The following is a 14000-nucleotide window of genomic DNA, read 5'->3' as shown; positions in this document are numbered from 1 at the left end:
CACAATGAACCTTCAGTCGAAGCAGCCTTTGTAGATTATGGTCAATCCTTCCCCCTTTCCTTTGTTGCAAAACGACTCTCAGATATGCCATTGTTATACTGGGACGAGGAGGAGAAACTAGGAGGACACATCCTCATTTAGGCACGATAAGCACACATCAGCCCTTTGTTAATACAGAGAAATATCACATCAATAGTAAAATGATTAAGAAACAGAGTTATGTACACTTCCATTCATTCACAACTTTTTAGTACTGAGACGAGGAAGAGGGCTTAGGAGGAGTTCCATTGTAATAGCCAGACATGTCCAGCTAATCAGCCTAACCATGGTCAGGCAATTGAAGTGAAGGACTTACACCTGAAATCCTTTAACAAATCACAGGTGTATAAAATGGGTGACCGCCCAGCAGTTAGAGAGAAAGCTAGGAGAGAGACAGCCTGGAGAAAGACGCGGCATGCAGAAGTGGAGCAGGATGGGGAGGAACCAGCCGGAGGGAAGTAGTGCTGAGCAGTAGTGCGAGAGAGCTGCTGGGCCAAAGCTGGTCGTGAGAGAGTCGTGAAGCCTCCAGTACTCCCTGCCCAGTGTCCACAGCAGGAGCTTTGGGGCACTGAAGACTCCCGATTGCCGCCCACCACTGAGAGAGCGAGAGGTACTCTAAGTAGCTTCTGCTGAGGGAACGCAGAGCTAAACGCTCCAAGATACTAGGGCAAGTATAGGTTTTGGATACAGACTTTTGAGTTCAACTTACTGACACAGACTATCCTTAGTTTTCTTTAGTCGAGAAATCCCACCTTAGCATAGTGCAAGTTAGGCCTTACCCCATCCTGACATTTAAGAAAAATAAAACCTTTTGTTTAGAAAATTGAATCTGTTGTCTGTGTCTTACTTCGTGATGCCTTCACACAAGGTACTACTTCCATTCGTAAGCAGTGAAAATAACGGAAAGAAAAATACTAATGACAATTTTAATGAAACGAAAATAAAACAATAGCAGGTTTTATATACGTGGGGGTGGGGTAAAGGGTTAAATCTTGTGGGGAGGCAGTTGGGGTGGATTTTAAGCAAACTGAAACTGGGGTTTGCCCCCCAAATAAAAAAAGAAAATATATTTTTTTTCCCCCATTTGTTTATATCACATGGAACCCTTCCATTTTGGAACCATGCACATACATCCAAATGCAATACACTATTCAAAGTTGTTTGAGGGGAGATTGATGCTTCATTGTTCCTTTTTCAAAACATTCACTTGGCAACATTACTCTGATAAATACATCACGCTTCAGTCCGAGACCTGCATCAAGTGTCTAGTTAACGTTTCTATTGCTTCAGAATCAGCACACATACAGCTTGACAACGTTGTGCTTAGGAGCTCATAGATCCATTTCGTGGATGAAACTACAATCTCTTTGAAACAAAAAATGTTGGGTCTATGCATGTGAAATTACCAAGTTTATGTTCTGGAAAAGGGGCAATGAAGCATTACTAGCACATGGATTACATTACTGACCTCTTAGCCAATCAGAATATTCAGAGTGCAGTCAATAACTACCGGTATTGACTATAGTCTGAAAATGTTCACATCAAAAGCAAGCAGGAAAACAGCAATGCAATTTCTAGGCAAGATTATTTTCAAGAAGACTTCCTCTCTGGGAGGAGTGTATTTTGCAGCAACATCAAAACAAAGACAAAGCTATAAATGATGGAAATTGATTCCGCTTTCATATAGAGAAATCATTCACCATAACATGGCTCCTAATGCATGCTCATGTTAAACCTGCTCCATTATAACCAGGTTTGCAATTTAAATACTTAAAATATGAAGACAATCTTATTTAAATATTAAAAAATAAAACTACATTTAAATACTACAAAATAAAAACAGTTTGTCTACTTTTTTTACTCACTATTTAAGTAAAGTTTTTACTTGACCACAAAAAGCTGTATTGCTATTACCACCATTTGATAATAGAATCGCCTTATAGACGTGGGGAGAGATAATGATTGCTTGTGATAATAACCATTTTCCAACTTATGACCTGCCCAACAACAGCCTATAAGGCTATATTAACCTTTTGTAAACAATTTCAAACAAAACAGAAAATAATGAGTGGGCGTGCATAACAGCCAATTGCTTTTGTACATGATAACTATTTTTCCAAACTAAAGTAGTTTGCCGATTGACTATATTGAGTTTTTCGTCAATGTCTGGACGAATGAAACCAGTGCACTAATCTGAATTTGTTGAAATGGAGAGCAAATAGTACAAATAGAGAAAAGCGATGTGACATTGCAACACATTTCAGAATCCACGACCCAACGGTATGAATTTATTATAGGGTTCCAAGAAGAATGTTAGAACAGGTATTTGGCCAAGTATTTGAGGACTTAGATGGTGTTTTAAGTTTCTGTGGTTTTACATATATAGCTGCCTCAAAATACCCCTAAAGGTGAATTGGTTATTGTCTGTGCATTCTGGAGTGGGGAACCATGGATTTCTGGTGACTTTCGATACTTCTTAGAAGACAACCACAGGGTGCCTACTAAGCTGTGGCAGCTCTGTGAATTGGTTTTCACAGTGCAACAGGTCTGTTTATACTGTATTGTAATGACTTCATTTGAAAAGGTTTTCAGGGATGCAAAACTCTCTCAAGAATCTTGCATGTGTCGCAATGATCAGATCCTGAATCTCATGGTATGAATGGATAATTTGAATGACAAAAACACACATGCTGCCGTTTCCCACAACATAGTTGACTGACCAATGATTATTTGTGATTTCTATATTCGGTTTATAGTCCCAATAAAAAATAAAATAAAAAGAACACTATGAATCACTATAAAATATTCAAAACGATTTCAAACATGAACCTAAGAATGCAAGTGTGCCACATGAAAAGGAATATCACACTGTAAAAATAAAACATACCCGTAAACAAGCCATGTAGCATAGCTGAAGGCAAATTAACCAACCCAGCATAAAGACAACCTAAAATGCTTCTCCCACATTACATTTCCCAAACAACAAATCACACTTCAAAATAGGCCACTTTGTGCATGCTACCAGAGGTACATTTAAAAAAAGGATATGAGGGTGGTAGACCCAAAGCGTGTCATTCAACCAATCCATTCCATTATCTTGCTGCAACATTCGGTCATAAGTAACACACAGGAACTTGATATCTTCCTCATCTATGCCTCCATTCCAAATATCGTATAAAATAGTCATCTCTTCAAATTCTGAGCGAGGCTTAAAACGTGCTTTCGACTGAGAAAAGTCAGATAAAGGAATTTTGTTAATCTCCTCGTGCCTCTTTTTATGCATTTTAGGCCAATGCCTCTTAAGTTTGCTAAGCATATGCTCAGCTTTCAATTCATTTTTGATATCTTTAAATGGAACCTTATCAGGCAGGGCTTCAGCAAGTACCTTTTCGGGGTAGCTTTCATTCCTAAAGTCTAGCGTTACTGCTTCAGGGTCAGTTATTCCACCCAGACTAGAGTGTTTTGAATCAAACAAGTCTTTGCTCACTGCACTTTCTGTCAAAGATAGTGGAACAGGGATTTTAGCACCAAAAGATGGAACTGAAGGAGGAGATTTAGGCCGTTCGAGATTCTTTTTGACAGATGGCAGTGAAGGAGGTGGGATGTCCGTGGCAAACAGTTCAATTTTCACTTCAGCCTCACTGTCCTCACTAGTAATTATTCTGTCTTCTGGTAAAAACGTTGATGTTTCAGATGATTCCAAATCTTCTGGTGTTAATCCAAGATCTTTCTGGAGATCAGTCCCCAGGGGACTTGCAAATGGAACGGGCGAAGGAACACCATCCAAATTGACCGATAAACAAGTAATCATCGGTTCTTTAAACGTTTTTTCTTCAAGTTCGTTAACAGAGGCTTTCTTAGCGGATGAACTACAAGCAACTGTTGGGCTGGGCTCTGGGAAAGTTGGAGTAAAATTAAAATCTCGCCCTGGAGTTCTTGGAATACCACTATTAAGCCCCGGTGACTGGGACAGATATGAAAAAGGACTTCCTGGAATGTGAGGGGAACTCAGAGTTAAGCTATTTCCTGTAAGAGGGGCATCACTCCCTGGTGTGGCTGGAACAGTTTCAGTACTTTGTGATTTCCCAAGAAAGTGAGATAATTTGGCCAGTAAAATTTCCCGCCCAGGAGTTCTAGGAAGATCTTCCTCAAACAAGGCCTTTGTCACAGATAACATTTGTTGATTGACTTTTTCCGGCTCAGCCAAGTGCTCCTCTTCTTTAACAAGAACTGTTGGGAGTGGAAGTGTAGATGGAGGAACCATGTACACTGGAGGGAGGAGAACATCAGAATGCAAATGGTCTGCTATTCCCCTACCAGGAGTCTTTGGTACATCATCAATCGCCTCTTCAGAGATGGATGGTAATGTTGACTGGGCATGTCCTTCCAGGTCACTGTCATCCGATTTAATAAGAAAGCTGTGTTCATTAGACACAGCAATGTCCAATGGTCTGGTTGGAGTATGATGGTAGAGGTTTTCAGCATTTTGATACTCCACCTTACCACCTTCTGTAAGCTCAGCTGTGTAATCATTCTCCAATACTGGTACTAGCTCCAGCTCGACATACGTTTCTGAGTCCTCATCTATAAAATAATAGGAAAGAAATGAGTAAAACATACTATAGGCACAAATGAAAATCGGTTTGGAACTGTGTTCTTGTAACTACCTCAAATGCAAGATCAAAGTCCCATTTGTTTTTTAGTGGTGCTGCAGAAATAATCCAACTTCATTTTGAAAGATTTCTGCATTTTGTTTGCTTATTAAGAACAAGCAAAAGATGAAACTGCATGAAGGAACTATCATAACTTAAGCAGCTTGCACGACAAATATTTTTCAGTAAATAACCACATACTAAAAACCATCAAGACCATTCTTAAATGCAAGAATATCGTATATTACAGCAGTTTGGTATTCCCACAAGAAAAGCAAAACAAACACTCACATTGGTCAACCCTTCTGGGATAATCTGATTTATTTTCTATGGTCTTCGCGAGAAGCAGAAATGGTCTAAACCATAGCTTTCAGCAGCCACATTGGCTGGCAGGGGATTAACATCAGTCTCGAAACTGGATGACCGAACAGCCAGTCCTTTTATCCACTCCGCTTGCTATGCTAGTCACTGATTTCACTAGAAGGTTTACCTGCTCTCATATGAATAACATGGCCAGTGGAAGACAGTCTTCTGACATTAAATTGATCCCCAGAAAATAGAGAGGCTGACTCTCACACAGTTAGTACAAGCCTGAAAGGTACATCCTATGCCTCTAGCGGTGAGTAAATGAGTTTACCCAACATTTATTGATGAGCCCTCACTGGGGATATAAATCTAAATATTTACCATAAGGGATCAGAAGTCATTCACTGTTACGGTGCACAAATGTTTCCTTTTACCTCTGTTGGTCTCCTTACACAGGTGGCTGTATGGGATCCACTGGCCTGTGGAAGCCTTTGATTCTAGCAAAGTACAGCATGCTACTCTGTGTGCCCTCCTTGTGTGTGCACATCTGGCCAAAACTGACCTGTGAATCTCTAACTCTTGAATAATAGTTTTTTCCAAGGTTCTGGGGTGCCCTCTAAATCAGTGTGCCATTGCTGAAGCCCTCAGTGGTCACTGAACGTGCCCAGCTGCCACCATTGGAAACCACCAACTGCATCCTGCAAAACTGCTTACCCGGTTTTCCCGACACTGCTGGCAGAGTTTTTTTTTCAATTCTTTATTCATCCCAAGCCTGTTCTTCATTCTATGTAAGACTGGAGGCGAGCATTATGCTTCAACTTCTATTTATTTGCTCCGCAGCAGTTTCAACAAAAACATAAGAAAACACTGAAAAGGTTCCTCTTCATCACTTTTCTTTTCTTATAAAATACAAATCCCAATGTCTCTGTAGTCCTATCCTGTTCACTCCAGCTATGACACCTCCCTGTTCCTGGACTCCTCCTCTTCTTTTACTGCTCTAAGTACTATTTTATCTCTTCTCTGTATGTTGTACATGGTTGGTTGATTGTGGCACATAAGAGAATAATGTTTATAGAGTTTACAGGTCACAGCTGACAGCGACCGGGGGACGAGAGCGCAAGAATAGTGCAAGTAAGATATATACAGACCAGCGGTTTGCCACGGAGGAATCTTAACTTTGTGAGTTAGCGTAGCTTTTGGCCCTGAGGCAGGCAAGCCCTGTGCCGCATTACCGGCACGCCCAGGGGCCTGCCCGGCCTCGCAGCCTTGATACTTCGCAGCCCCCACCCTAGTGGAGGCGGAATCAAGCGCAAGCGAAGAGCAAGCGAAGAGCAAGCGAAGCGCTCCGGCCCCCTCCTTCAGAGAGGAGGAGCTGGAACAGCGCATCGCGGTAATTAGCCTTTATGCGACGAACAAAGGCAGAGAAGTTTGAATGCCTGGCCCGGCAGTCATTAAAAAGATAAAGGATTAAGACCGTAGCACGCAAAGCATTCGGCTGCTACTTTAGCCTATGCTGCAAGAGCACACGCAGCAGGCTGAGCAGATCAGTTGATCTGTGAGCTCAGAAGAGCTGAGAAGCGGCGTATAGGAGCAGCGGTAGAGGGCCACAGAGAGGGGCACCTCATTACGAATTGGCTTCAGATAGCCCGACAGTGAGGCATACAGCCACAAAAGACTCCATAAAAAGGTACTGGTGCTAGCCACAAAAAGAAAAAAAACACAGACTCAGGTACCAGGCACACAGCACACAAGATCATGTCAGAATTCGAGTAGAACGAGGAGGAGCAGCCTCTACACCTCACCGCCAGTTTTAAAGAAGTGCTGGGGAGCTTGTTGATAGATGTGGTGGTACAGGGGGTGAAACTCTTCCAGGAAAGGCTGGAGACCATAGAGTCCATACTAAGCCAGCCCGAGAGAGCACCAGAGATACAGACAGCACGCCCACAGGACCCTTGAAAACAGGACCGAAGGGTAGTAATCAGACCCGCAAGAGGAAATCCTCTACTGACCCTCTGTGTCGACCTTATGGGGTAGAAGAAAAGACCCCAGAGGCAGTCAACGCCTCTGCCAAGCTGAAATAAGCTTTCATGGAAAGGGCGACAGTGCCAGGCTTCACGACCCCCTTCCCATGGGAAGAAAATATGGGCAAGGAGGACCCAGGCTCGGAAGAGAAGCCGGCAGAAGGTGATCTATCTTTCCATGAGGAGGAAGAGGAAGCAGAGGAAGAGTGGGCAGGACCCAGCGGGGGTAAGAAAGCCCGCAAGGAGAAACATCTGGATGAAGAGCCAGAGGAGATCATGGATATGTTTGAACCTGACAGTATCAGGAACCCCAAATCCTCTGATTGGCAGCCCTCTCCCAGAGTAACATAGTACAAGGCCCGGAGACTAAGGAAGGCCCTGGACAAGGAAGTGAGGCAACGCCTGCGGGCAGAATGCCCACGGCCAGACCTCTCAGGGAAAGTGGCAGAGACGCCAGAATTGGACCCTAAGATGCTAACCTTAATTTCGAAGACCAGCAAGGACCTGTGAAAGGGGATAGAAAGGTTCTGGAGGAGCTGCCAGGAAACATTACTAGATACATCGGGTCCACTAGCTAAGATAATGGATCTAGCAGAGAGGGCCATGGATACTGGAGAAGAAGTCGACCCCGAAGCCCTGGCTTGCTGGGCTCGGAGGGCAACGCGAACTGCACCATCTCCTCAAAGGAGGAGAGGTTTACTACTTAAAATCGACCCTAAATTAAGTGATCTAGCTTCCTACAAAGCTGGGGAAGCAGCACAGGGTTTCCTTTTTTCAGGGAGACCTTCAGTAAGGAGATGGGTAGGCTCGTTGGCACCTACACATCACTGGAGAAAGCCCAAGCATCAATACAGAACATTTTCCCAGGCAGACTTTTTGCCGGGACCGGCCGCTATCGGGGTCGAGCAGCCAGTCGTTTTCAAGGAGGAAGAAGACCCCAGAATCCCAGAGCACAGTATTGGGAAAATAAGCAACAGGACTCCTTTCCGGCCAGAGGACGATTCCCAAGAGGTCACAGAATAAGAGAAGCCGGCCAAGGCCAGAGCTTTACCCCAGGTGAGAGCCACGAAATACCCACCGGTGGGGGCGGGGGATACAGTGATTTTCTGGGACAAATGGCATGCGCATTCTAGTGATACTTGGGTTTAGCAAACCGTCAGAGGTCTGCAGCTGGACTTTATCCAGCAGCCCGTACAGACATACTGGCCACACCAGCCGCACCTAGCACAAGCAGAGCAAGAGAGTGTAGACCGAAAACTGCGCTGTGTAGCCCACAGATTCGTGAGCAATATGTTCCTGGTCCACAGAAAAGAGAAAGCGCGAGCAGTCATAAATCTAAATGTGCTGAACGGCTGGATTGTACCCCGCCACTTCAAGATGGAAGGAATACACCAGCTCAGAGACTCCTTAAGAGAAGGGGACTGGCTAACAAGATTAGATTTGATGGACGCGTTCCTGACTGTGCCAGTGAAGAGGTATTCAGGATCTTCCTGGCTTTCCGCTGGAACAGGCAACTATGGCAATTCAGGACAATGCCCTTCGGGCTAGCCTCAGCGCCTTGGGCTTTCACCAAGATCATGAGACCAGGAGCAGCAGCGATCCGGGAGAAGGGTATCAGGATGTTTATATAACTGGATGACCTACTGCTCCAAGCAGAGTATTGAGAGACACTGGGATACCAGACGACATGTGTACAAGACCTCCTGTCGTCTGTAGGATTCCTAGGGAACATGGAGAAATCAGACACCACGCTGGTGCAAAGACTGGACTTTCTAGGTTTCGTCCTAGATACCAGGAAAGCAAAGCTAGAGTTACCAGCCCGAAAAATAAGAGACATCAAGAGAGAGATCAGGGACTGCTTTAGTAAGCAGACAATATCGAACAGAGTGCTAGCGAGGATAGTAGGGAGGATAGTAGGGATGCTAGCAGCATCAATTCAAGCTATATTCCCAGGTCCCCTGCACTATCGTGCACTTCAGAGACTGAAGATCAAGCACTTGCAACAAGGTCTGAAATACCACCAGATCGAGAGGCCATTACATAACTGAAATGGTGGTTGAAGAATATGGATGCCTGGAATGGTCGTGCCATTATCAGAGATCGGCCGGACATAGTGATAGAATCAGATGCCAGCTGAATAGGCTGGGGGGCGAGATGCGGATCTCTAGAGACCAGAGGGAAATGGAGCGAAGAGGAAAGATCTTCCTGCACATAAACTGTTTGGAGCTTCTGGCAGGCTCCTTTGCTAGCAAGGCATTCACGAAAGGGAGATTGACTCAAGATGGACAATATATCAGTAGTCAGGTACATAAACCACCTAGGGAGAAAAAGATCCAGATTTCCTGCAATCAGGGACCTCAGTGACAGCGGAATACCTTCCAGGATCACTGAACGTAGTGGCTGACTGGAACTCACGATACCTGGCGGACTCCAGCAACTGGAAGTTGAGCATGCAAGTATTTCAGCTTCTGAATCAGCTGTGGGGTCCTGTGCACACTGATCTGTTCGCGTCTCGCCTCAACGCGCAGACGCCCAGCTACTTCAGCTGGAGGCTGGATCCAGGCGCCCAGGACACGGATGCATTTCTCCAGAGGTGGACAGGAGAATTGCATTACACATTTCCTCCCTTCGTGATGTTGAGCAGATCACTAGCGAAGTGTCGGAGAGAGAAAGCAGAGTTGATTTTGATAGCACCTCTGTGGAAGTCAAGTGTGGATTCCAACGCTGATGAAGCTGGCGACGGTCATCCCTCGAGTCCTCCCAGATGGAGAACGACTTCTCACGGACCCAGCTGGGTCGTCTCATCCTCTGAGAATAAGAGGGACTCTCCCGATAATAGCGTGCAGAATATTCAAAGACGCTGGGCGCTGCCATCATTTCACCTCAAGCTGCAGAGCTCATCGCAGAATCTCGAGCTCCATCCACTAGGAGGAGCTACGATGCGGCTTGGGCCAAGTGGTTGAGCTGGTGTAGAGGGAGAGATTATCATCCCGTTTTGGCCCCTATAGTTGCTATATTGAATTTTCTAGCACATCTATTGCAAGATAGGAAAGCGTTTTGTACCACAGGAGTGTACAGGTCAGCTATTTCAGCAGACCACCTACTGATGGAAGGGGTCTCAGCAGGGTAACATCCAGCAGTAGCCAGGCTCATAAGAGGGGCACAATATAAAGAACCACCGGAGCCGAGATATAATCAAGTGTGGGACGTTACAGTAGTGCTGCGCCGGCTAGCGAGCTGGCCATCAGATAGATATCTGTTTCTAAAGCAACTGTCCGGTAAATTTGCGATGCTTTTATGTCCGGTATCTTGCAAGCGAGTAGAGGACGTCAAGGCGCTTGAGATTAACAGGAAATGTTTCGGTCTAGAAGGGGTCACCTTTTCAATAGAAGAACCAAGACGAAATCTACTACAGTACACTATCCCCATTTCCCGAGCAATCTCAATTGGTGTGTAGCGAGGTGCATCAAGGAGTACGAGAACAGGACAGCAGAGTACAGGGCAGCCGGTACTACACAGCTGTTGATTGCACGCAGGAGACCTTTTCAGGCAGTAGCAACAGCCACCATAGCAAGGTGGGTGAGAGGTGATGCAGCTAGCAGGAATTGACGTAGGAATGTAGGGGGCACATTCAGTGAGGGTTGCAATGGCGTCCGGAGCGTTTACAGCAGGGGAGTCTCTGCAGGATGTTATGCAAGCAGCAGATTGGGCTAGTGATAACACTTTCAAAGAGTTTTATTTCAAGCCGATTGAATGTTTGGCCACGACTGTATCGGGAAAGCTTTGAACAAGCATAATGCTCGCCTCCAGTCTTGACATAGAATGAAGATTACACCTGCTAGTTGCACAGGGAGTCTTGATTCTATTAAAGACTAGGAGGTGTCATATGTACTGTCATCACTGTATGCGATTAACTATGGATGCGACAGTACGAGGACTCCACCCTGACGTGTTTTAATGATCCTTAGCAGAAGCCCAGAAGAAATAACAGAGTCGAGGATCAGTGGATACCAAGGCCTGGAAGAAACCGAATAGCGTGAAGCATCTACATTGAGTCTGCGAAGAGTTGGATTTGTTCTCCCTGTTGGTTGGACATTGTTATAAAAAGTTTGAGAGATGCAGTTCAGAGCACGTAATGAAGAGGAGGAGTCCAAGAACAGGAAGGGCGTCATAGCTGGACTGAACAGGAAAGGACTACAGCGATATTGGGATTTGTAGTTTATAAGAAAAGAAAAGTGATGAAGAGGATTCTTTTCAGTGTTTTCTTATGTTTTTGTTGAAACTGCTGAGGAGCAAATAAATAGAAGTTGAACCATAATGCTTGTGTCCTAGTCTTTAATAGAATCAAGACTCCCTACGCAACTAGCAGATGTAATAATCTTCATTCTCCAATGACTCATGAGGGCCTCCCTACAACAAACTCCAGGAACTGCCTCCTATTGGCAGTACTGGTGCCTCTTGGTCTATGTGAACTTGCCTGCCTGAACTGAAAAGCAATTACTTACCTGTTATTTCAGTGTTCTCTTTTGGGAAGGGCTTATTTTGTTTTTTAGCTATTATAGCGCTTGATGCCAAAGTGCTTGACACCGTAATCATAACAGTACAACACAACTCACATCAAATGGAGCATGAATTAATTGGATAGACAATGAAGTTTCACCTGCGGAATGTCAGCTGAAGCAGCAGTAGCTGAATCAGGAAGCTCCTGGTCACCACCCTGGCTGATCCTGTGACCTTTACATTAGAGTACAAACTGAATTTTGCTTTTGGGTTTGTATGTTCCTCATACAATTCCACACCGTTCCACCAATCTGCACCACATTTTGCACAGTTACCTGTTAGGGCCCTCCGGAAATCACTGACTACATTACATGTGGACACATTACACCATTCCCCGGATTTCAGCCTCTGCACACATGAGACGGTTCCCTGGAAGTGGGGGAACATCAAGGTGGTTGTAAAAGGAGACAGAGCTCATTGCAAGCATCTGGGTGCGAGAAACAAAACTCAAGGTCCTAACTGGACCTTGAAAACCACATTTCAAAGCCCTATGACGCACCATTTGAGATATTTAGCCCTCAACGCACCGCTGAGGGGTGAGGCGGTAGGTGGGGAGAGGGCACAGAAGGTCCCAGTATGCTTCAGCATGCCAACTCTTGCATCCCCTCCACGTCTGCCTCGGGGGCATGTCTGCCAGCCACACGTGCCCATTCTCAGTGCAGTTTACTTCAGAGTGCAAAGCACATCAAGCGATAAGCAACTCGGGACAGCAACCTACAGGATAATTGATTTTCAACAATGGATGAGTGTTATGTCTGTCTACAGAACCTGTGCGGCGTACGGGTACTTTTTGCTACAACAAAATAATATTGTGAGGTAGAATGTCTAATAAGAAGAGGATTGACACACTAGACAACCCCCTCCTCCAAGAAATCCAAACAAACCTCTGACCCTGGAACAAGTGAGGAGGAAGCACCAAGTTCAACAGACATCTTTACTCTTTGAAGCAGTTGCTTGTGATGTATATGAAATGAAGACGGCACTTACTGACTTACCTGGTAAGGTCACATCACTGGAAAAGCATATGACAAAGGAGGAGGAGCCAGCAAAGCTAGGTCTCTGGAAGTTGGAGCTTATAATGAATTGTAGAATTAAATGAACAAATTGCAACTGAAAAGCTATAATTTAGAGATCAAATGCAGAAATAGCAATCTCCACCCTCCTTGATGTGCCTGAATCAAAAGATGGTCAGATTAGTTTGAATGACCTAGTGTGAATGACCTAACAGTGCAAGTGTTGCTGGGTTGATACTGGCAAATTGTCTGTATTACAAAACCCTCTGTCAATGAAGCAATACTACACAAGGCCGCAGGCTCAGGATCATTGACATATGTGGTAATACCATACAGATATACCCAGACTTTCCCAAAGATGTGGCTGCTAAAAGGAAAGCTTTTGGGGATGCTAAGCAGATTGCTGGAGAACTCAAAATCAAGGCGAGTCTCCTGAAACCTGCAACACTGAAAATGTTTTTGCAAGATGGAGTGAAACTGACTCAAGATCCACAGCAGGCATGTGTATGGCTCAACGAGTGCCCACCTGTGAACATGGATTGAATAACTGATTTATGCCATGAATGTCGTCACTTCTCTCATTTCCCATGCCAGGGAGATGAGGCCGGCCGCTACCAGATAGTCCCAGGGTGGTACTCAGAGGGAGGATCTCATGGGGAGAGACTCTCCCTCTAGGAACATGGAGTAACATCTAAGCGAGACGCAGAATAGTACCCAACACCCTGTAAAGCTCCCCACTTTGGAAACCCCAGTCATATACCTAACCAACCTATGTACCTATGCAGGCCCATAGACTTCACTACCACTGAGACGAGGTTGAACATGGACTACCCAAGGGACAATGATGATAGAAGTACTGGGACAAGGAGGAGGTGCAGAGGAATAAGGATTGAAGGGCTACTGACATTAAAGAAGGACTTAAAACATAATGCCAAACAGCCGCCATTAACATAGACAAAGGACTACATTGTCCAAATCCCGCTTGTCCTCCCCAGACCCACTACCTTGAGCTCCCTGCTCACCTGAAGTACTTGAATCCGGGCAGTCCTGTAGCAAGCGTTGTCGGGAAAGGTAGTTCTTTTCTTTCTTGCGAGGAATGTGCCTGCCTCGAGTAGAAGCAACAGTGGCCGCCTGTGGACTGCAGCCCTGCGACGTCTGTCCCAGAGAATGCCAGAAATGGGGAAAAAGCCTGGAAGGCTGCTAAAAAAAAAAAAAAAAAAAAAACTGTCGAGCTTGCTGTGGAGAATGATATAAGTCCTGTACTGCTGGAAATCAGGAAATCCTCTGGTCCGGGTTGGCAACGGGATTCCAGTGGCAATGTGTCCAGAGAGGAAAGTATCTGTTAGCAAACGGGAGCTCCAAGGAAGCACTTTAGGTAGGAGACAAAGGAATCCGGGGAGCCACCAAAA

The 14000-nt window shown here is 45.1% G+C and overlaps 1 protein-coding gene across 1 annotated transcript in view; it reads right to left on the bottom strand.

The window, feature by feature from the left end:
- Positions 1-14000, bottom strand: part of SETD1B (SET domain containing 1B, histone lysine methyltransferase) — a 993120-nt gene that overhangs the window by 251313 nt on the left and 727807 nt on the right. The window contains exon 13 of the mRNA XM_069619589.1: positions 3089-4623. Within this exon, the coding sequence (XP_069475690.1) occupies positions 3089-4623 (1535 nt within the window). The remainder of the gene's footprint in view (positions 1-3088; positions 4624-14000) is intronic.

The sequence above is a fragment of the Ambystoma mexicanum genome, chromosome 10 (genome assembly GCF_040938575.1).
Source record: "Ambystoma mexicanum isolate Mex_15411 chromosome 10, UKY_AmexF1_1, whole genome shotgun sequence".
NCBI lineage: Eukaryota > Metazoa > Chordata > Amphibia > Caudata > Ambystomatidae > Ambystoma > Ambystoma mexicanum.
The sequence above is the reverse complement of the archived record's forward strand: the minus strand, read 5'-3'. Positions and strand labels throughout refer to the sequence as shown.